The 22,646-nt window shown below is 41.0% G+C and overlaps 4 protein-coding genes across 16 annotated transcripts; all 4 read left to right on the top strand.

The window, feature by feature from the left end:
- Positions 1-3,973: 3,973 nt before the first annotated feature.
- tmc8 (transmembrane channel-like 8) lies at positions 3,974-10,017 on the top strand. Its single transcript, XM_079482706.1, has 15 exons — positions 3,974-4,124; positions 4,971-5,175; positions 5,252-5,400; positions 5,636-5,755; positions 5,840-5,892; positions 5,975-6,114; positions 6,304-6,619; positions 6,743-6,891; positions 6,980-7,058; positions 7,162-7,259; positions 7,972-8,152; positions 8,234-8,364; positions 8,981-9,139; positions 9,209-9,287; positions 9,421-10,017. The coding sequence occupies exons 1-15, from the start codon at positions 4,073-4,075 to the stop codon at positions 9,505-9,507; spliced, it is 1,998 nt and encodes a 665-aa protein (XP_079338832.1). The 5' UTR covers positions 3,974-4,072; the 3' UTR covers positions 9,508-10,017.
- Positions 10,018-10,065: 48 nt separating this feature from the next.
- On the top strand, positions 10,066-13,804 carry LOC306909617 (Fc receptor-like protein 5). 8 transcript variants are annotated; one of them, XM_079483543.1, is made up of 9 exons: positions 10,066-10,188; positions 10,286-10,330; positions 10,541-10,798; positions 11,054-11,350; positions 12,029-12,298; positions 12,790-13,083; positions 13,262-13,393; positions 13,479-13,509; positions 13,584-13,804. In XM_079483543.1, the coding sequence occupies exons 1-9, from the start codon at positions 10,149-10,151 to the stop codon at positions 13,657-13,659; spliced, it is 1,443 nt and encodes a 480-aa protein (XP_079339669.1). In that variant the 5' UTR covers positions 10,066-10,148; the 3' UTR covers positions 13,660-13,804. The 8 variants fall into 8 exon arrangements, with proteins under 8 accessions (XP_079339669.1, XP_079339672.1, XP_079339671.1 ...); XM_079483546.1 differs by having other exon boundaries at positions 10,072-10,188; positions 10,304-10,330; positions 13,265-13,393; XM_079483545.1 differs by having other exon boundaries at positions 10,072-10,188; positions 10,304-10,330.
- A 471-nt stretch (positions 13,805-14,275) lies between these two features.
- LOC306909616 (Fc receptor-like protein 5) lies at positions 14,276-18,729 on the top strand. 6 transcript variants are annotated; one of them, XM_079483535.1, is made up of 12 exons: positions 14,276-14,425; positions 14,533-14,608; positions 14,676-14,705; positions 15,046-15,345; positions 15,430-15,711; positions 15,801-16,073; positions 16,840-17,139; positions 17,438-17,539; positions 17,626-17,650; positions 17,739-17,802; positions 18,099-18,161; positions 18,263-18,729. In XM_079483535.1, exons 1-12 carry the CDS (start codon positions 14,417-14,419, stop codon positions 18,320-18,322), a joined length of 1,584 nt encoding a protein of 527 aa, XP_079339661.1. In that variant the 5' UTR covers positions 14,276-14,416; the 3' UTR covers positions 18,323-18,729. The 6 variants fall into 6 exon arrangements, with proteins under 6 accessions (XP_079339661.1, XP_079339660.1, XP_079339659.1 ...); XM_079483536.1 differs by having other exon boundaries at positions 14,318-14,425; positions 14,679-14,705; XM_079483534.1 differs by lacking the exon at positions 17,739-17,802 and having other exon boundaries at positions 14,317-14,425; positions 14,679-14,705.
- A 121-nt stretch (positions 18,730-18,850) lies between these two features.
- syngr2b (synaptogyrin 2b) lies at positions 18,851-22,391 on the top strand. Its single transcript, XM_079483374.1, has 4 exons — positions 18,851-19,300; positions 20,959-21,196; positions 21,357-21,493; positions 21,568-22,391. Exons 1-4 carry the CDS (start codon positions 19,199-19,201, stop codon positions 21,772-21,774), a joined length of 684 nt encoding a protein of 227 aa, XP_079339500.1. The 5' UTR covers positions 18,851-19,198; the 3' UTR covers positions 21,775-22,391.
- The last annotated feature ends 255 nt before the right edge of the window (positions 22,392-22,646 follow it).

Below are 22,646 nucleotides of genomic sequence, written 5' to 3'. Positions count from 1 at the left end.
CGATAACATGATAAAAAACATGATTTTCACTCATTTTGGAACCAAACTCTTCATTTGATCTCATCATTGCAGTCCAGAAGAAACACTTGAGATATGAGTGAGATCTGGTGGCGGTTTGACATGAAACTGATGTGTTTAATGTCTGTGTCTCTTCACCCATTTCTTCTGTTTTTGTGTTACAGTAAAGGAGGAAGTTGCTGTTTCTCAGTCCTGCCACACTGAACACAGAGAGAGGATGTGTGTGTGTGTGTGTGTGTGTGTGTGTGTGTGTGTGTTTGGGGGTATTTTAGAGACAAGTGTGTACCCAAGAAAACTGAAATAAATCTCATTTTTTACTTTCAAACTGTTTTCTATTAGCCTTATAGTGTTTACAACTAGTAGGTTATAAAGTTTGTGGAAGTCATCGTTTAGATGCATATGTTATTATATTAATACATGTGTGTGAGAGAGATAGAGAGAGAATGTGTCGAGAGAAAAGCACTTTTCAATGTGACAGTGGGCAAAAGATGCATGAAATGTATGCTTTCAACACTGTCATCCCTTCCAAGCTAATAGTCAAACTTGGAAACCTAGGCATTACCAACCCTACCTGCAACTGGATTATGGACTTCCTGACGAACAGCCCTCAGCTTGTGAGGTTAGGCCCCATCTGCTCCACCACCACCACCCTCAACACTGGTGTACCACAGGGCTGCGTACTGAGCCCCTTTCTCTACTCCCTTTTCACACTCGACTGCAGGCCTTTGAACGGATCTAACTCCTTCATCAAGTTTGCAGACGACACAACAGTGATTGGTCTCATCAGCAACAACGATGAGACTGCATACAGGGAGGAGGTCCGGCACCTGGCCACATGGTGCTCAGACAACAACCTGCTCCTTAACACCTCCAAGACAAAGGAGATCATTGTGGACTTCAGGAAGGCGAAAGGAGGCACACACGACCCCATCCACATTAATGGGATGGCTGTTGAACGTGTTTCCAGTTTTAAGTTCCTGGGGACTCACATTTCGGAGGACCTGTCCTGGACCACCAACACCTCATGCCTGGTCAAGAAGGCTCACCAGCGTCTCTTCTTTCTGAAGACACTGAAGAAGAACCAACTGTCTTCAACTATCCTGGTGAACTTCTATCGCTGCACGATAGAGAGCATCCTGACCAACTGTGTCACAGTCTGGTACGGGATCTGTTCTGTTGCTGAGCTCAAGGCACTGCAGCGGGTGGTGAAAACAGCCCAGCGCATCACAGGGACTACACTTTCTGCCATTGAGGACATCCAGAAGAAACGCTGTCTGCGTCGAGCTCGCAGCATTCTCAAGGACTCCTCTCACCCCGCTCATAGACTGTTTACTCTCCTGCCTTCCGGTAGGCGCTTCCGGTGCCTCCGGACAAGAACCAGCAGACTAAGAAACAGCTTTTTTCCCAGAGCTGTTTCATTATTGAACTCTGCCCCCCACTGATTCCACTACCTCTCTTACCTTTAACTCCAATGCTGCTACAACATTGTTTACATTGTTTACATTGCACTACAGGGCTGCATGCATGACTGAACTGTACACACCAGTACTTCATGTTATCTGCTCTACCGGACTGTTTACACACACAGCATCATTTGCACTCTATACTGCTCACTTGCACACCAGGAATATTTAACTGAATGCTCATTTGCACCAATGGACCACTTCCATAACTGCACTAACCTATATACTGCACAGTAATTCTATTAACTACTCATCTATTGCACTGTAACTTCAATAACTGCATTAACTAATCTACTGCACGGTAACTCTATTAACTGCATTTACTCATCTATTGCACTGTAACTTCAATAACTGCATTAACTAATCTAATGCACGTTAACTCTATTAACTGCATTTACTCATCTATTGCACTGTAACTTCAATAACTGCATTAACTAATCTACTGCACGGTAACTCTATTAACTGCATTTACTCATCTATTGCACTGTAACTTCAATAACTGCATTAACTAATCTAATGCACGTTAACTCTATTAACTGCATTTACTCATCTATTGCACTGTAACTTCAATAACTGCATTAACTAATCTACTGCACGGTAACTCTATTAACTGCATTTACTCATCTATTGCACTGTAACTTCAATAACTGCATTAACTAATCTAATGCACGGTAACTCTATTAACTGCATTTACTCATCTATTGCACTGTAATTTCAATAACTGCATTAACTAATCTACTGCACGGTAACTCTATTAACTGCATTTACTCATCTATTGCACTGTAATTTCAATAACTGCATTAACTAATCTACTGCACGGTAACTCTATTAACTGCATTTACTCATCTATTGCACTGTAACTTCAATAACTGCATTAACTAATCTACTGCACGGTAACTCTATTAACTGCATTTACTCATCAATTGCACTGTAACTTCAATAACTGCATTAACTAATCTAATGCACGTTAACTCTATTAACTGCATTTACTCATCTATTGCACTGTAACTTCAATAACTGCATTAACTAATCTAATGCACGTTAACTCTATTAACTGCATTTACTCATCTATTGCACTGTAACTTCAATAACTGCATTAACTAATCTACTGCACGGTAACTCTATTAACTGCATTTACTCATCTATTGCACTGTAACTTCAATAACTGCATTAACTAATCTAATGCACGTTAACTCTATTAACTGCATTTACTCATCTATTGCACTGTAACTTCAATAACTGCATTAACTAATCTACTGCACGGTAACTCTATTAACTGCATTTACTCATCTATTGCACTGTAACTTCAATAACTGCATTAACTAATCTAATGCACGTTAACTCTATTAACTGCATTTACTCATCTATTGCACTGTAACTTCAATAACTGCATTAACTAATCTAATGCACGTTAACTCTATTAACTGCATTTACTCATCTATTGCACTGTAACTTCAATAACTGCATTAACTAATCTACTGCACGGTAACTCTATTAACTGCATTTACTCATCTATTGCACTGTAACTTCAATAACTGCATTAACTAATCTAATGCACGTTAACTCTATTAACTGCATTTACTCATCTATTGCACTGTAACTTCAATAACTGCATTAACTAATCTAATGCACGTTAACTCTATTAACTGCATTTACTCATCTATTGCACTGTAACTTCAATAACTGCATTAACTAATCTACTGCACGGTAACTCTATTAACTGCATTTACTCATCTATTGCACTGTAACTTCAATAACTGCATTAACTAATCTAATGCACGGTAACTCTATTAACTGCATATACTCATCTTCTGGACTGCAACCTATTAACTGGATTAACTCGTATACTGCACCGTAACTTTAATAACTGCATTAACTCACCTATTGCACTGCAACTTTAATAGCCAATGTCTATTTTACACTATTTTGCACTATCTTAGTCTAAATTATTATCTGTTCACATCCATCCTGTACATTAATGTTCATAGTATATAGCCATCTGTATATATTGTTCATAGTATATACCTACTTTCATATTTTCATAGAACATACCTACTGCTAAATATTTTTATAATCCATGCCCACTGTATTATATTCTCTCATTGTACTCTGTATTTATTTTAACTGTATATCCTGCACTTGCTAACTGCACTTCTGGTTAGACCTAAACTACATTTCGTTACACTGTACTTGTATATGTGTAATGACAATAAAGTTGAATCTAATCTAATCTAATCTAATCTAATCTTTTGTTGCGGTTTCCACAGAAGTGTGAGAACATCACAACATTCACACATGTTCACAAATACTGATTATAAGTCTGTGTAAGACATCTCACGAGTATCATCTGTTTATAAATGTGTACAACAGTGAAATCCATCAGTGTGTCAAAAAGTCCCAACAATTGAACAATTTATACTTGACTCGACACTCGAGTGTTAAGGATGTTCACGATGTTGTGAAGCGACACCCACTTCATCACATGACTTCCTGCAATGATGCATGGTCTTCTCAGAAGGGCACACAGTGAACAAGAAGGTTTTAGTCGTGTAGCTGCGTGTTTGTCGGACTGTGAGTGTTTGTAAGAACACATGATGGAGGAAGAAGAACTAGGGACACCACACTTCCAGAGACTCTTATCAGGTACAGTACCTGTTTGAAACACAAAGACCTGTGTGTGCGATGTTGAGAATGTGCTTGTTGGTGGTGATGACGACGCAACAATCTTTGGTTGTGTCGGAGGAAGTGAATTATTTTCATCATCAGCATCATTGATGATGAACTGTTACACGGGAGGTTTGTTTTACTTCTGTCTTCTGTGTTGTGTTGTCAGAATTCACCACTCCTCTCTTATACGTGTAACAACCCCTGACAGCACACACACATCTGTATTTACATCTGCAAGACGCATCTTTGATCGTTTGCGTTTGTATACGTCTCTGACACATCTGCTGAGTGACGATTGTATTTCAAACTGCCTTTCTAAAACGTTCATCAGATGTTTTTACACAGCAGATGTTTTCCAGATCTTCAGCAGACGTATCTGTGCTTTGAGTTTGTGTACCAGGAAGTATCGTGTTTGTTTGTTTGTTTGTTTGCTTGTCTATGAAAGCGTATTACCCTGATACTACACTACATTTACATCTTGATAATAAACTTATCCAGACTAAATAATACATAGTTTGCTCATCTGTAACACGTCTTGGAGACATCAGATGTCATATAGACATCTTGGAGACTTCTGTAAGACGTTTCTGATTTGGAAAGCTCTTTAGCAGATGCAGACGTATGTGTGCTGACTGGGTAGTGCACCAGTAGAGAGTAAAAGCACATTGGCTGTGTTGTGATGTTCACTGGAGTCACATGTAACGGAGGTGAACTAGACGCTCCGTGGCCTTTAGCCTCCCTGTCAGAGCACCCGACACTCACGCCGGACCGACCTGATTCGAGGCCCAGGGTTGAAGTCAATGTTTTATGTTGTGTGTTCAGATGAGAGCGTGAGCTCGGTTCAGTCGAGTGAGTCGTGCGAGTATCATCAAACTGAGATCTACCCACAGTTACCCAGCTCAAAGACACACCGGCAACAGAAACACAATCTTCATCCGGATGAGGAGCGGCAGATGCTGGAGAGCAGTGTACCTCCCAAAAATCTGCTGGTGTGTATGAAGATCAAGAGACACATCCGCTCTGAGAGGTAATGCTTCTGACCCGAGAACAGTTTCACAAAGTGACACATCCACAGTGGTTTAACTTGAACACTGTGTAAACAGAGCTGAGCGATGCCAGCAGAAACACCCGGCGGGCAGCTGGGACTCATGGAGGCAGAAACAAGAAATCACCAGACGCCGTTTGAAGGAGCACATCAGCAAGGGATTGTCAGGACTGTTGCTATGGAGACACGCACTGCACAAGATCGAAGGTGAGAGGGGATGGAGGTCTCAGATGTTTCACCTAAAGGTGCTTGAATGAGAGTGTGATTGTGTAAACACGTGAAGAGTCTGGAGGTGTAAATGAATTTCGAGGTGAAATCATCTGGATTGGAGTAAATGTGATGAGAAATGTTTGAGTTCACATTGAGATCTTCAACGAACTTGAGAAATCTGAGCTCAGTTTGTGAGACGCCGCAGATGACTGATGTTGTGTTTTGTCCGCAGGTCGGTGCGGTGTCGGAGTTAAAGCTTATTTTGTGTTTCTGCGTTATCTGTTGGGTGTGAATGTGTTGTATTGTGTGATCATCGGTGGATCTGTGCTGACACCTACACTGATGTACAGAGGTGAGACGGCCGAGAGACTTGAGTTTAACATTAGAGAGTAAGTGCTAATAAAACATTTTCACCTTCATGTCTCTCTTCCTTCAGAGAAACCTGTGTGCAATCACACATTTGAATTCAAAGACATTTTCGTGGGATCAGTGAGTGGGTTTATGATGTATTAACACGTGTACGTTCATTCTCAAACTCTCTTCAGTTCTCAGTCTGCTCTGTGTTTTCTAGGGTTTTCTTGAAGGGTCTCCAGTATTTCACAGTTTCTACACACGCCGCTCTCTTGATTTCCCCTGTTTAAACATTCCCATTCTCTTCCTTCTCGGCATGATATCAGTCGTCCTCCTCAGCATCATCATGGTGGTCCGCAGGTCAGATCTTCTTTCGTTATTTTCTCACCCGTTCGTGACGTTCCACGCGACTTCATTTCTTCAGCTGAACACGGCCGCAGAATCTCTATTATCATCGATTGTGTTCAGCTGAAGAACGGAGATGATGACGGAACTCCTTTTTGTATAATCCTGAAGATCTCTCGGTGACGCTGTGGCTTGTGTCTTCAGAACTGTGGTGGGCTACAAAAACTTTTGGCTGACTGGAAATCGCTTCAGTTCGATTGTGAGCTATAAGGTTTTTTGCGGGTGGGATTTCTGCATTCAGAATGAAAAAGCGGCCGCTTTGAAACAGGCGTTCATCAGTAATGAGCTGAAGATGGATCTGGAAGAGCAAAAGTTTCATGAGGACGTCCAGAAGCGAACGATAAAGCGCTGGATTCAGCTCATCCTCCTGCGGGTCGTTCTCAACATCCTCGTGCTGCTTCTTCTGGCCGGTTCCTTTATTCTCATTCGTTACACCATAATTGGGTCTCACAGTTCAAAGGTACGAATCCGGAAAATTTTAAATAGGAAAACAATACCATTATCACATCCCTCTCTCTCTCTCTCTTTCTCTCTCTCTCTCTCTCTCTCTCTCTCTCTCTCTCTGTCTCTCTCTGACCATCAGAACCGCTCCTGGATTGCATCACTGATGTTGGAGTATCTTCCTCCAGTCACCATGACGACAGTGAACTACCTGTTGCCGCACATCTTCCGTGAAATGTCAAAATTTGAGGATTACTCATCCGCTACTCAGCTGAATCTCACTCTGATCAGGTCAGACTGCTCGTAACCTTTGACCTCTGAAGTGTGTCAAATGAATGCTGCAGTGAGTACTAACTGAGAACGCTGTGTGTGTGCGCAGGAGTATTTTTCTCAAGCTGGCGTCTTTGGGCATCTATCTGTTCTTTTTCATAAAGTCACTGCCTAAAGATCAAGAGAAGGCTGGTGTTCTTTCACATGTCTCGATATAAACACAAACACTCTCGGCCATGAGAAACACCTGAGGTCTCATTCAGCAGTTTTCTGTTTGTGTGTTTGTTTCAGTGCGCGGAGAACACCTTCGGGAAGGAGATGTATAAACTCACCGTGTTTAACTTCCTTGAGAGTATCTTCAGCGCGTTCTGTGTGGCCTACCCACGAATGTGAGAACTTCTTTAAAGAAACTTAACTTCATAACTGCTTATCTTGTGTCCGTTCAAAACCTCCGACTAGAATCACACATGACCAAAGAAAATCTAAACTAGTTCAATAAAAACATAGAAACCACATGAAACCTGAAGCAGGAATCACTTTCCATAAGATCACAGATGAGACGTCTCCTAGACATAAATGCCATTAAATGGAGAGCAAATGGATGTCAACAGTGTGTCAAACTGAGCTCAGATTCGTCTCGTCTGTGATCAAAAGTCAATATTAGTGAAGAACTCAAACATTTCTCATCACATTTAGACAAATCCAGAAAATTTCACCTCTACAATCTACATTTCTTTTACGCCTCCCTTTCAACAATCACTCTCTCATTTGAGACTTAAAGCCACAATATGTAATCATTTTGTTATGAAATATCCCCAAATCCCTTGCACAATGTGATATATTTCATGCAGTTGTGTACTTGAGTCCAAATGTTCTCAAGAATGTGCAAATCCAGAGAAATTTCTACTAAAACTAATGTCCCGTCCCTCGTCTCGCTTGCATTTGTCTCATATCAGTGACTTAATATCCGCTGCTCCACACGACCCTCAGTTTCCGTATGTAGAAACTACGGCAATGCAGAAGTTGTTATACAGCATCTGGTTTACTTTATAAATGACAACTGTATGATTGTTTTCATCAATCATTACTCACTGTGTGTAGGTTAATGGTGAAGAGGTTTTCATGGCTGAAGCAGAAGTTAGGCTTGCCTCAGTTTGATATCTCCTCAAATGTTTTGGATCTGGTGAACAGTCAGACGGTCACGTGGGTGGGTGTGTTCTACTGCCCCCTGCTGCCCGCCATCAGCGCCGTCCGGCTTCTGCTGCTCTTGTACATCAAGAAGGTGTGTGTGACTCTGATGAGTGTTCAGACTCTCATCTGGAGTATAAAACATTGACTTTATTCACTCTAATCTCTCTTTCAGTTCACATTAATACATTGCTGTGTCCGGGCTCAGAGAATGTTCCGGGTGGCCAGTTCATCGGCTCTCTTTCATTTCACGCTGATGTTGGGTCTCTTCATGTCTGTCATCGTTCTGGGTGTCAACATCAACAGGTGCTTGACATACGGTTGCCTCGTGTTTTACGTTTTATTAATATTAAAGGGTCACTCTGAAGAAAAAGAAAAATTCTACCATTCCTCACCCTCAACATCTGTGTGAGCTCCATTTTCCCCCAAAACGCAAATGAAGGTAGTCCTTGGATTGCAACGCAACCAAACACACAAGCCACATGACAGTGCATCCGCATGAGCGTTCTGACCACACAGGCTTTACATCAGAATGCACATGCGACGACCGATGATGATACCGGATGTCACGTGGCTCTTGGGAACTTGGGCTGGAAACTAATGCTGCATCCCAATTCGCCTACTTATAGTACGCCCTTAAACTTTCTCAATATAGTCCTAAGTTTTGTTTGTCTGCACAGCAAAAGTATCCTCGTCGCATTATATTAATTTATACTGAACCACCGGAGTTGCGTAGACAATTTTATGATGTCCTTACGCACTTTCAGCGCTTTGAAGATTGATTGTGTTGCAATCTAGGGAGGAGTCAGAAAGCTTCCAAAATGACCTTCATTTGGGTTCTGGCTAAAATGGAGGTCATACAGATGTTACACTACTTGAGGTGAGAGGTTTTCATAGCCTTTAAAGTGTAACTCTTGTTCAGGTTTGTTCCGGGCGGCTGCGGTCCGTTTGAAGGGAACAGGAGTGTGTTTAACGTGACGGCTGTGTGTGTAGAGACGCTGCCCGCTTCCGTTCAGAACACCATCAGTTACGTCACATCTAACATCACAGCCTTCGCGTTCACTCTCATACTGGCTGAACTGTAAGTACATGCACAAAACACAGATGTTTGACTGTATGTTCTCCTGACCTGCTCACTTCTACCTCACAGCGTCATACTGACGTCATACATGTCTCGCGGACGAGCGAACAGTAAAGCCATCGAGAGATTGAAGGAGATGTTGGTGATGGTGAGTGAGGGAACCTCTCGTCATTCCTGTCTGCTTTAATCTACACAATTAAATGGCTAAAATATTTACATGTGATATAAATACAAAATGATATGTACAGTGAGTGACCGAAGGTCCGTTTCTTCTCTTACAGTGCAGTTCTGATAAGCGCTTTCTGGCGAAGAAGCACAACACGATGAGACGACAGAAGACAACACGCTACAGACATGTGCAGAACTGATGCGTGAAATGACTGAGTTTATATAAGTACGCTGTTACTATTGCTATGTGGAGCACTTTGGTCAACACTCGTGCTGAACAAATAAACTTGACCTTGACCTTTACTAGATGCGACAAGTCGCAGATTCTGATCATGCATGTGGACTCTCAGAGTATTCATAATACTATGTGTTATTTTTGTTCTTTTCCTCTCTGTAAAATCCTCACCAAGCATGGACATTTTTGAAAAGGACTTTTGGTATTTGACTGGTCAGGACAAGTGTGAATGATTTTCCTTTTATATTATGTTTGTTTTTATGTTTTAATGCTTAAGTTTTTTTATTAAAAAAATGTTATACTGCTTTTGTACAGCACATTGGTCCATTTTTATGGTTTTGAAGGTGCTTTATAAATAAATGTTCACGTTCAGTTTAAAAGCCTGAATCAGTATTAAACAGCAAATGCTGCAGTCCTGTTGTTATGTGTGTGTGTGTGTGTTTTAAATAAAGCTATTTTGTTGTGTACACGATTGAGTCACGTGAAGCGTGTTTATCTCTGAAACACACACACACACGTGCTTCCTCACGCTGTCTCTCTCTCTCTCTCTGATACACGATCGTGCGCTCTGACTCATGATGTGCTAGATAAGTGAAGATCTGAAGAATGGGAGGAAGTGTTTATTTCTTCTTAATGTCACCCTTTGGTAAGTTAAGCCTACTCATATTTTTACTACAGTAAAGCCTCGATGACGTACATTATTTGATAGTCATGATTCTCACGTTCATTTTACTTCACTACAGTTTTCTGTTGCCTTTCAGTTTTGACGGCTCTTGTGATACAAACTGGTACGTCTAACTATTATTATTATTATTCTTGTTTGAAATGTTTTAACGGATAATTCTTACACTGGATGAGTCTTGCTTGATAGCCTAAAGAAGAAAGTGCAATAAACTCACACCAATGAGTGTGTATTAATGTGCCAAAAAAACAACACCTAAGCAAACCACATATTTTGTGTTTTTTGTCTGTTGATGTGTTTCAATCCGTGTGTGCAGGTGGATCCCACTTTCAGCCCGTTCTATCAGGACCCGGCCGGGCTTATCTCAGATCTCGAGTTCAGTTTCACTGTGAGGTTCCGGGCTGGACTTCACCTCTGACCTATGAACTCAGAAAAGACGACGGATATCTGGTCGCCACAGAGGTCAACACCATGGTCACATTCAGCCTAAAGGTCACGGAGGGGTCAAAGGGAAAATATTACTGCAGACTGACCACAGGTGGCCAAAGCAACACTGTACACTTAGAAGTAGTGAGTAAGTGAAATGAGATGTCATATTACATTCAAAACTCTCATACAACAAACAAAGAAATATAACCGCGCTTTCAGACGCTTTTCATTGTTCTGACAATGTTTCATGGTCGATGCATCAGCATGTGTTTCTATGAATGGCGGTGGATGTGTTTGGAGCGCTCATCTACATCAGGACATCTACACTAACACTGTATTATCAGATTCAGCTTTATGAAGCGGGGTTATGCTCGTGGAAACTGACTGGAATGTTTGTTAGTCCCTGTGCAGGGTGCGAGTTTGAGTTCAGAGCCTGATCCACCCGTCATCTATGAGGGAGAGCGACTCGTCCTGCACTGTCATGTCTCCAGAGGAACACATCTGTCCTTCATGTGGTATCATAACAGACAGGAAGTGACATCATCACCCTCTGCAATCCACCGGCTGTCAGAAAACACACTGACGGTGGACAGGGCAGGTGAACAGCATGCTGGGATATATTCATGCACGGCCCAAAACCAAATGGATGTCAACACAAGATATTCCAGCAGCTGGAATCTCAACGTCATTGTGAAGAGTAAGAATTCATCACTTCAGAGTCACTTTCATATTCTCTTTCAATCCAAACAAACGTCATGTGATGAAAGAAAATTGGCATGTCAATGTTTAATGTTCTTAATGGGATAAAAATGAGAATTTTTCATCTATTATTCACCCTCATGTCATTTCAAACCTGTTTAAATGTATTTCTTCTGTAGAATGCAAAAGAAGATATTTTGAAGAACAACACTGAACTTTCTTGATTAGTATTCATGTCTTGTTTTCCAGAAGAAATGGCAAGAAATTCTTGAATCTGCCAATGGGGTCAGAAAATGTATCTTGAATTCTTTACCTTAATTCAAGATTATTTTTCTTACCCTATTGGCGACTGTTTTTGCTTGTTTAAAGCACAAATTCACTGAAATGCCATATTTTTTGTCTAACAACAAGACTTATTTTCTTTGGTCATTTTGCTCATCAAGAAAATGCATCTTGATTCAAAAATTTTTTGACATTTGTACTGGAAAACAAAACAAAAATACTGAGTAAGAAAATCATTTTTGCAGTGCATTGACTTCCATTGTATGAACACAAAACCACTGAAACATTTCTCAAATCCTCTTTTGTGTTCACTGAAGAAATACTCACTTTGACTTTGTCAAAGAACACAACACCTCCAGTTTGAATGTTATGATTTATGCTTCATGATTTACAGAATACATCTCATCACCCAGATTGACATTCACAGTCTTGTGTAATGGATCTGATCTTCTGGCTAACATCAGCTGCGGTGTGGAGCGTGGAAGTCCTCCGCTGGTGTTCCTCCTGCTGTTGGACGGGCTGGAGATTCAAGAGAAGCAGGTCTCTTCATTGAACGCATGGTTTCTTCAGCCCGTCTCTGTGCGTGTGAATATAGGAGCTGCTCGATGTAAAGCCAAGACAGAAATACAACAGCTCACGTCTGAGCCTGTGGATCTGGAAGTGGGTGTGTGTGAGTTATAATATTCATCACTGCCGCTGGTCTGTGAACGGCTCTATAGACAAACTGAAGAAATGATCAGAAAACTTGATTTTGTTGAAGAAGACTTCAGATCATTTCTTTAGTTTTTCTTTAGAGAGACCATACAAAAACATATTCTAATTATTCACAACATGCTATTAACTCTAGTTTATTACTGTTTGTCTTAAAAATGTCAATCCTGTCATCATTTACTCACTTTCAGGATGTTTCCAATCTGTTTAAATGTCTTTGTTTTGCTAAACGCAAAGGAAGATATTTGTCAGAATGTCAGTAGCCAAACAGATCTCATTGTATTTATTTTCTCTACTGTGGCAGTAAACTCTTCTTATAGTCATTCTGTCTCATCCGGTCGCGCACGTCCCGGTGGACTCTGTGATGTTTGCAAGATGGTTTATATCTGGTGTGTGAAGTTCATCAGTAAACAGCCTTCATGTGTTCTCAATGGTTTCTATTAGTTCCAGTAGGGGGCGTTGTGCAGGTGATGGTGACGTACCTCTATGATGCTGATGGAGGTGTGACAGCGGCCTTTTTGAGATGTGTCCTGGGCAGAGGAACATTTCCGGTGTTCTCCTGGTCTCTGAATCACACATCTCTACCAGCAGAGGGCAACTCTCACGCTCTCGCTCAACACGGTCAGAATCTCATCATCACCTCGGTGACCGCTGGATATTACCGGTGTGCCGTGAGGGACAGTTTTAACCATAACTCAACATGGGTGGAGAGTTCGGAAATTTACATACAGAAGACAGGTGAACCTGGCGGATTTATCATGAAAAAATGAACATAAACATCATCACATTACATTTATTCCACAGATCTAAGATGTAGCAAAAATCATTGTTCTCAAAAGTTACATACAGATGGTGTTTACAGCATTCAAATATGGAAATGTTGGTTGTTTGAAAGTCATGATCATGAATTCTTCAGCAGGTTTCAGAGTCGTGCCCTTGGAGATCATGGCATTGGTTTTCTGTGGGTTCTTGTCGATGGTGATAGTTGGAGGAACGTTTTGTCTCCTGTGGAACAGCAGCGGTGGCGTTGAGAAACACCACAGTAACCGTGAGTTCTCGCTTTCCATTCGATCATCTTTCTATAAGTGACCTGTGACGTTTCCATCACATTCTGTTTTTTCTTCTCATGTCAGACGATGTCCTCCATGAAACTGAGACGATAATGTGAGTATACTTGTAAAGTTTTGGGGAGTGATAAAATGTGTGTGCAGTAAATAATGTTCTTCTGTCCATCACAGAAATTCAGGACGTCCAGGAGCTGATGTTTGTGTTGAAACACAAACTATTGAAATGAAAACTCTGGTTGTGGAATAAGAGGTCTAGAGGTGCATGTGAACATTTGAGTCATTTACAATATTACGATTTTTCTGAAGAGATCCGAACAAGAATCACTTGTTAAAGAAGCATTGTTATATTGTAATTGTGTGACTTTTATATCAATAAATATATTTCTAACTGATGTTTCTAGCAAAAATCCCTTATTGAACTCTGGATGATCATAGAAACCAATGAAAGTAATAATAGATTTAGAGTTTCATAGTTAGTAAAGGTGGTTTTCAATTATTTTCCAACCATCGGTGTGGCAGCAGCTCTAGCATTTCACGATTTGGCTAATTTAAATGAATTACTACAACGTGAAATGTTAGAACAAATTCTACAAATGACAAAAAGCGCTAATGAAGCCCCATTCCCACATCAAACCATCACTTCTGTGACCATACATCATACACATTTACATGAATTATTCACCTGTTGTGAAGTTATAATAGAGATCAATCACATGAACTCCCACAGAAGGAAAAATACTTCATCTCTTTTTAAAGAATGAACAGCAAACATTTATACACATTTGGAACAAGTCGAAGGAGTTTCCTTTAAAAGAATTGTCATTTTTGTGTAGTGTTAAATAGTGACAGTGTTTAGATGTTGTGGAGGGCGTTTGTCATATCTGTGTTGACCATGTGAATGAATGCTTAGGGTGTGGTTTATCACTTCTGTGTAGTGTCAGACGTTTGCTTCGCTCTCTGTGTCAGTGAACGTGTTTACATCTGTTACGTGTTGTTTGTTGAGCATGAAGCAGGTAACTTCTCTCTCACGTCTGATCATGTTGTATTCAGCGGTCATGTGTGTGTCTAGCGGTCAGAGACACATTATTTCTATTGTCTGTTTTGTTATTTCTCTTCACAGTTCAGTTTTCTGCAGACTGTTTGTTTTCCTCGGATGAGATCTTCGGACATGAAAACACTGCTTCTCATTTTTACAGGTGAAGAGGATTCTCTTGCATGCGTGTTAAATGTGTTTACATCTCTTCTCATGTTGTGTGTTTTTAGCAGGTTTTTCCATCTGGTGTCCAGTGGCAGGTAACTGACTTTACCATGTTACTATCATCTCACAGTTCACCCAAAACCCATTTCTTCACCTCACGTCGTGTCAAACCTGTGTGAGTTTCCTTCTTCTTCAGAACACAACAGAAGATATTTTGAAGAATGTTGATCATCAAACACTGAAATCCAAACTGAGCTCTCGACTTTTCTCAAAATATCTTCTTTTGTGATTTACTGAAGAAAGACTCGCACACAGATTAACAACCACATGAGAGAAACACATTGTTTGTAGAGCTTTTGGGTGAACTGGTCACTTTAAAGGTCATTTCTAGATGTCATTCATTGCTCTGTTGGTCTGTGGATGTTTTCACGTCAGGTGTTAGGCTTGATAAACCTCAGCTTTCTGGTCCTTCCGTCGCGTTAGAAGGTTCAATCGAGGTCTTCACTTGTGAAATGCCCTGGATTCCCTCAAACATGTCTTTCGTCCTCAAGCTTTACATTGAGAGAAATCTGAACAAGGACATTGGTGAACACACTGTACACTATGAAGAACCGGCATCTTTCCCTCTGGTGATCACTCAGAAACATGATGGTCGACTCATCTGTGAAGCCAGCGGACACAATAACACAGAGATTGAAAGCACGTTCAGTGACAGCCTGGACTTTCAAGTCATATGTGAGTGATGTGACATGAGACGACTGTAGACGTGTGACGTCAGCTTCAGAACACCAAATGAATGAATGATGTTGTGTGTTTCAGCTCCGGTGAAGGGAGCCAAGATCGTTTCTCATCCGTCCAGTGATGACCTGTGGGTGGGACAGACTTGGACCCTGCGGTGTGACATCACTAACGGAACACACGTCTCTTATGATTGGCTACTGAATGGAACGCCGCTTCACAGCGGTCTCAACACGTCCAGATTGATCATTCCTTCTCTCTCTGTTCAGCACACTGGAGATTATCAGTGTGTGGCGTCAAACCGCTTAAATGACACCGCCGTGTATAAGTCCAGCAGTGATGTCATGTCTGTGCAGGTCAAAGGTCAGACTGCTCATTCATCTCTTCTTAGTCACATTCAATTTGAAACTCAAGCAGGAAGAATGATTTTGTTGGTGATCTGTCGTTTCCAGAACACATATCAAAGCCTGAAATCTCTCTGGATGTTGGGAAGACCGCTGTGGGTGAATTTAAAGCGATCATCAGATGTCGGTGTGATAGGGGAACGCCTCTCAATACCTTCAGTCTGTTAAATGGTACAGACATCATCGCCACGGAAACCACGGACAGACGTCAGGCTTTCTTTAATGTGTCCATTCAGCTGAATCGACACATGGGCTGGGTGCGATGTAATGCCAGTAACCACGGCAACTGGATGCTGAGTAGCGCAAAGAGTCTGAGCGTTGGTATGTATGATGTGTTTGCTCACAGTTTGCTCAGTTGTGGTTCACTGGAGGCTCAAATGAGAGTTTAAAGAGCAAAGGAACGTAGATCGTAGAGGTCAAATCATCTGGATATGAGTAAATTTGAGGAGAAATGGTTGAGTTCAAATTGAGATCTTGGTAACGCTTTAGATTACGGCCCGCAATGTACCGCATAATTTACCAGATTTCAATAATGTACCTCTACAGTTAATATCTGTAGGTAAAGGGGAACAATATGTAGGGAAAAAAGAAGTGAGGAAATTCAAAAAATATATTTAAACTGTAAGTGTTTTAAAATGTTTGGACATTAGGATTCATTTCTATTTGATTGATTTTAGGATTGTTGGTCACAAATCATTTATTTTGTATTATAAATTATGAGTTATTTTGCTGAATTTCTATGTGTAAAATGTTGATCTCTATAACTATTTGAAGAGTGGTTTGATTTGGATGTCAATATAGCATGTTTTTTATATTTTCCTTACTCTTACCCCTTTATTCCCCAAACATTACATACTGTTCCCCTTTACCTATACAGATATTAACTGTAGATTTACTGTAGATGAATTATTGTTACAATGTAAATCCTGTTTAATTATGCGGCTCATTGCAGGCCATAATCTAAAGCGTTACCAAGAACTTCCATAACATTGACTTTTGATGACAGACATTTGTGAGAAAGAGTTGTTAATCTTGTAGACGTCTGAGATGACAGTGAACATGAGACGAGTCTGTTCATGTTGGTCAGAGTCTGTAGGTGGCGCTGTGACGGTGACCCTCTTCAAACACATGGCTCGAGACTTTTCGGTGTTTGGTGTGGTGATGCGCTGTCAGGTGGAGCGAGGGACGTTTCCACAGTATCACTGGTATCTGAATAACAGCAGACTGGAGGGCAGAGGGTCTTTCTGGGCTGTGGGTGGGACTCAACACTCGTCTCTCTCTCTGTCTGTGGATCCACACAGCTCCGGCTTCTATCACTGTCAAGCTTCAGACATATTTGACAACACCACCACAGTCAGAAGCCTAAAGATACTGATCGACAGAAACGGTACACAATCTGCATCAAACACTTCATCATGGATGGTGTAAAGATTAGGGATCCACAATAAAATATCGGCCATATCGGTATCGGGCGATAAATATTCATTTTTAATGTTATCGGTATCAGCCGATATATTACAGCGGATAAATCATAAGACATTTCTTCTGGTTAAACTTCTTCAGGGCTCACAGTTCATATCCAGTACAGTTCTATCTTTCTGTCGCCAAAATGTACATATGGGTGCATCCCTAAAGAGGGATGATCTGGATGTCATGTAAAGAATGATGGTGATGTTTCTCTTCAGTGCTGAACAGAGTCTCTACTTCAGTGCTGGTGGTTGTTTTCACGTGTTTCATTCTGCTGACTGTCTCTGTCGCCTCCTGCTGTGTTTATGGAGTCGTCTTAAGTGAGTTCATAGGTCACTACTACACCATCACATCTGTGACACCCGAAGACCCGTTTCATTTAAACATGTCATATTTATCTTCGCAGGGAGAAGATATTCAAGGAAATACCCGTGAGCTTGCTTTCTTTCATGTTGTGTTTATGAATTCATGAATGAAAGGTGCGATTAGGATCATGTTGAACTCTGTGTTGTTTTTAAGACTGATTGAGCGACCTGCGGACGTCACATCTAAACGTGAGGATGAGGATGAAGAAGATGATCTAGTGAGGATGGCTCATAAATAAACCTGAGTGTGCTGTTTCATTGCTGAAAGCAGCGTCTCTTCAATGTCTCTCAGTATTGTTTACGATCAGCACATGTCTTGACTGGGTAGATGAGATTGTGCTTTTTCACCAAGCTCGACCGCAGTGCATTCTGGGATTGCATTATTTGGCACGGAATTAGTGGACGCCACTATACAATTTGAAACTAAAATACAGATTTTTTTACTTTAAAGGTTGTCTAGGTAGGCAGCACACTAGGTTTTTGTTAGCGTAATGTGTTTTGTTCTTGTGTTCAGATGCTGTCAGGTTATAAGGAAGTTGTCATCCATGCTGAAAGAACGAGCGATCTTCAGTCTGAGGTGCATTTCATGACATCATCAAAATTTCTTCAGATATCGATCAAATAAAACCAGAAAACCACCTTGAATGAACTCAACTGTCATTTTGTTCTGTTTGACAGGAGGATGAGTCGTCAGTCGATGAAACCGTTATGTATGAAGAAGCTGTGTCAAAATATTGATTTGCCTGAGTTCTTCTTTCACACACACACACACACACACACACATTCAGTATTATGTGATGGTCAGACAAAGGTTTTATTCAAACAGAGACAATGGACAAATGCTCATGTGATGCTCTGTGACCAATCAGAAACAGCGACCAGTCAACAATGTGTCCACTGTCAGATTCAAATGAATGTGCCACATTCAAATTTAATAGGCGTGTGTGTTGTGTTTTGGTTGTGTGAGTGTGCTTTAGAAAGAAAATAACTAAATAAATGAATAAATATTGTTTTAAATAATAAAAAAAATCAATTTAAGGAAAAGATGCAATAGGCTGATAAAATCTACATCTTCAGCTGTGGTGCTAATAAAACTGAATTTATCTGATTAATTATATGATTTAAATAAAATCATTTGTGTTTATATGAATGTGTAAAGTGTCATTTTTAGGTTTTGTGTAAGATTTTAGTATGAAAGCTTCAATGTCAAATTCATTTCGTTTGAACGGTTCCTTTAAATGGGTTTGGAAGTGAACCGATTCAAACATACACGGATCATTTTCCAAAAAACCCCGAACGCCAGTCAGTAATGATTTGTTTAGTCAGTTAAACAGTAAAGTGATTTTCTTTATCCACACTTTAGATAAATTACACAGATTAAGCTTTTAATGTGAACGGAGTCGATCGAGGTCTTTACAAACTCTGCCATTCGGCTCAACCGAAACAATTAAAAGAACCGGTCAAAGGAGTCGATCCTTCGCGAATCGGACATCGCTCTGTCGCGTGTCAGTGAGTTAGTTGTGTTTCAGCTGTCGTGTGTGTGTGTGTGAGAGAGAGAGAGAGAGAGAGAGTGTGTGTGTGTGTGTGTATGTGTGGACAACACAACACACACAGATGGAGTCGAGCACTGTGTACGGAGCGTCTCTGGCCGGATCGGGATTTGATCTCGTTAAATACATCAAACAACCTCAAACTATCACGCGCTTCCTCAGCTGGGTGAGTGACATGTGTCAATCAACTGTACAGTAGGTTTAAAACATACGTCACTGCAACTTTATAACTGATCGTTCATTCATTTTATCGTCTTTTAATATTTCCACACGTGTTTGAGTGGAGTGTTGTATTCGTGTTCACTTGTAAACGGAGAGAAGCTTAAATCATGTTTAATGAGAGTTTTGATGTTCAAATGGAGGAATGTGTGGAAGAGAATCTGATTGTTTTTAAAGAGTTTCAACATCACTTCATGTTCATGTGTTTTTGTAATAAAACACAATGTTAAATCTCTATAATTGTAAAGTTTCAGGTGTACTGCTGTTAGTTGTGAGTGTCAGTCACTGCTGAGGGACTTTCCACGGTGAAATGAAACAGTAAATAGTGATAAAGCACCGGCCTGAGCTCCATCAGTCATTGAATCATGTGTGGTGGAGTGAGAGAGTGTTTGTGTCCACACGAGGACAGAATGTGCCCCTCGCCCTCCTCACGGTGTTGACATGTAAACACAACAGATGGCAGGTAACAGGAGAGGCCTGCGACCCCTCGGCCCACATGATCGGGTCACACGTCAGCTTGTCCTACATTCATTCTGAAGTCTGAGCTTTCAGGTGCACCATCTCCTGCGTGACACATTTGCATGACACACGTCAACAGAAGCGTGTGGTTGCGACCTCTTCCTCTCTCTCAAGATTGATTTGATTGATCTCACTTCACGTATTTATGATTCAGATATGAGTACGAGATGAATCTGGAATAATTTGTCGGAATGAATCTCAAACAACAGTAACTGGGCAGGTTGAGGAAACGTTTTATTTGACTTTTTTTATTGGGTTTGTTGAGCAGAACTTCGACTGGTGTTATAGTTTACAGATTTCTCCTTGACATTAAATGCAGACTAAATGGAAACTTCTCATGTGCGTCTCAGATGTTTCTCCTGAGAGTCATACATCTGACAAACGTGTCTGTCATGAGAGTTTGAGGAGAGACGTCAACAGTGAGCTCAGATTCGTCTCGTCTGTGATCAAGTCAATATTAGTGAAGATCTCAATATCAACTCAAACATTTCTCATCACATTTACTCAAATCCAGATGAGTTTTCCTGTTCAATCTACATTTATTTACACCTCCAGACTAGGGCTGTGCGATATTGTGGGAAAATGCAATATCATGCTAAATAATACGATATTCGATATGCAATACGATATTTCGTTTTTTCTAAAATCAATTAAAATTTATTTAAAATGTATAAAAGAAAGGATTTAACCAACATATATTTCACATTATTTTAGGAAAAATAAAGCATCAGTACAACTTCTGAAAGTGAACAGCCATGTTTTATCGTTGCATTAAACAAATCCGACATATTGTAAACATACAAAAATGAATATAACAAATTTTGCGTCGTTATGCTGGTTGTTGATTGACACGCTATCATGCGCACGCACGCAGCATTTCCCAGCTAACATCCGCGTGCCAGATAGATACTATACTCTCCGCATCGACCTAAAACTTTGACCATACATAACTTTTTCGAAGAGTTTATTGCAAACCATCGCGATCTGCATATTGGAGGGTTTGGTCCATAGCAACACCTTAGCAACAGTGGTGTTAAAGAACCTCCTCACCGTGTTTGATGGATGTCTGTGTTCCGTGTGTCGCAGGTGTTTGCTATCGTGGTATTCTCCTCTATAACAGCTGAAGGTTACGTGAACGCCATCGAGTCATCTGAAGTCAAGTGTGTCTTCAACACAAACGATGGCGTCTGTCATTATGGGGTGGGCATCGGTGTCATCGCCTTCCTGGCATGTGCAGCCTTCCTAATGGCTGACGCTTTCCTGCCTTCCATGAGCAACGCTCAGGAGAGAAAATACATTGTGATGGCTGATCTGTCATTTTCAGGTTAGTGAGTTTTCTTGAATATCTTCTCTTTAAGATCTTAAAACGTGATCCCGGGGAGAAGATTTAATGTAAATCTTTGATGACTTAGAGGTGTAGTTTTGTGAGCGTGTATTAACTGAAAGAGAGAAAAATTGAATTGTTTGTTTGTTGTGTGAATCAGGTGCCTGGACGTTCCTGTGGTTCGTGTGTTTCTGTCTGACCGCAGATCAGTGGGCGAAGACCACAGACACGCGTGGCATCCCGACGGACGCAGTTCATGCCGTTATCGCCTTCTCATTCTTCTCCATCGGCTCGTGGGTGAGTGTGTGACATCTCTCAGGGCTCATGGCTCTTTTGAAGTCGTGTTAAATCACTCCTGGTTTCTCTTCTAGGGTGCGCTAACTTATTTCGCCCTGGTGAGGTTTCGTCAGGGTGTTGGAGACGTGACCCTGAACAACCCTGAGGCGCCGGCCGATACCTACGCCCCTCCCACTTATCCATCCTTCCAGAACAACAGCCAAGACATCTACCAGCAACCACCCTTCGCATCAAACGCCGATCCGATCGGACAGAGCAACTATCAGCCACCCACCTACTGACACACCGCAGAGAGAGAGAGATGGCACTTAGCTCATGATATGGGCGGAGCCTCAACAGCCGGCCAATAGGAGTGCTGACTGTTAGCCGTGTGATGAGAAAAACTGTAAATACTTTTTCTTATTTTCTTATTTCTTATGTTTTGTCGTCTGCTTAGATCAGATTTGCACTAAAGAGATGTGAAACTAGTGACAGGTGCACGGCTCAGACGGCGTGATGTCTTTGTTGTGTTTCCTGGCTGGGATGACAGCGGCGTTTAGTGTTTTCAGTTGGAATGTGGTGTGTTTGACAGAAACAGACAAACACTGTGTGTTCATGACAGGAACTGCATGACCCCGCTCATTGTGTTCATGAACAACAGAAGAACGCTTCAATGAGCTTCAGTTCATTTTCCAAATAACAGATTTCACTTCTCAACATCTTGTGAACATGGAAATAAAAGCAGTTTGGTTGTGAACGAGCTCGTGTGTACATGTTATCTGTGTTAAAGTTTCAATTGCATTTTACAAAAAACTAAATGATTTTGTGTATGTGGAGAAACTTGAGTGACCGTGAATACTGAGACAAATAAAGTTTCGTCTGAATTCATGCGTCTGTTTAGTGTTTCTGCTCAACTCTCATTTAATATTGACCTGAATTCAAATCAACAGACAGAACAGGTGTGTCTCAAACGCAAGGGAGGCTTGAAGCAGGTAAGAGTCCTCAACGTTAAGCGTGAGAGACGGTCTAGTTAGGTGTCATAATGGTTCACGCCCCCACAGTTACAACATAAAATACCTTTTTGTGGTATTTCAACTTTCCATGAATGCAGTATTGCTTAATTTTAATCATATACTGCATCAACCGCATTTCTCATTTTAATTCACGTGCCTGT

Source organism: Barbatula barbatula, assembly GCF_947034865.1.
Source record: "Barbatula barbatula genome assembly, chromosome: 20".
Classification (NCBI taxonomy): Eukaryota; Metazoa; Chordata; class Actinopteri; order Cypriniformes; family Nemacheilidae; genus Barbatula; species Barbatula barbatula.
Note: the sequence above shows the minus strand (reverse complement) of the source record. Positions and strands in the feature narration are given on the sequence as shown.

Coding starts and splice junctions, on each gene's coding strand:
- tmc8 (XM_079482706.1), top strand. CDS start 4,073: ATGATGGAGGAAGAAGAACTAGGGACACCACACTTCCAGAGACTCTTA. Junction 4,125..4,970: donor CTTCCAGAGACTCTTATCAG/GTACAGTACCTG, acceptor TTGTGTGTTCAG/ATGAGAGCGTGAGCTCGGTT. Junction 5,401..5,635: donor CGCACTGCACAAGATCGAAG/GTGAGAGGGGAT, acceptor TTTTGTCCGCAG/GTCGGTGCGGTGTCGGAGTT.
- LOC306909617 (XM_079483539.1), top strand. CDS start 10,149: ATGGGAGGAAGTGTTTATTTCTTCTTAATGTCACCCTTTG. Junction 10,799..11,053: donor TGTACACTTAGAAGTAGTGA/GTAAGTGAAATG, acceptor AATGTTTGTTAG/TCCCTGTGCAGGGTGCGAGT. Junction 12,305..12,789: donor GGATCTGGAAGTGGGTGTGT/GTGAGTTATAAT, acceptor GGTTTCTATTAG/TTCCAGTAGGGGGCGTTGTG.
- LOC306909616 (XM_079483533.1), top strand. Junction 15,712..15,800: donor CATGTCTGTGCAGGTCAAAG/GTCAGACTGCTC, acceptor TGTCGTTTCCAG/AACACATATCAAAGCCTGAA. Junction 17,540..17,625: donor TGTTTATGGAGTCGTCTTAA/GTGAGTTCATAG, acceptor TTATCTTCGCAG/GGAGAAGATATTCAAGGAAA.
- syngr2b (XM_079483374.1), top strand. CDS start 19,199: ATGGAGTCGAGCACTGTGTACGGAGCGTCTCTGGCCGGATCGGGATTT. Junction 21,197..21,356: donor GGCTGATCTGTCATTTTCAG/GTTAGTGAGTTT, acceptor TGTGTGAATCAG/GTGCCTGGACGTTCCTGTGG. Junction 21,494..21,567: donor TCTTCTCCATCGGCTCGTGG/GTGAGTGTGTGA, acceptor TTTCTCTTCTAG/GGTGCGCTAACTTATTTCGC.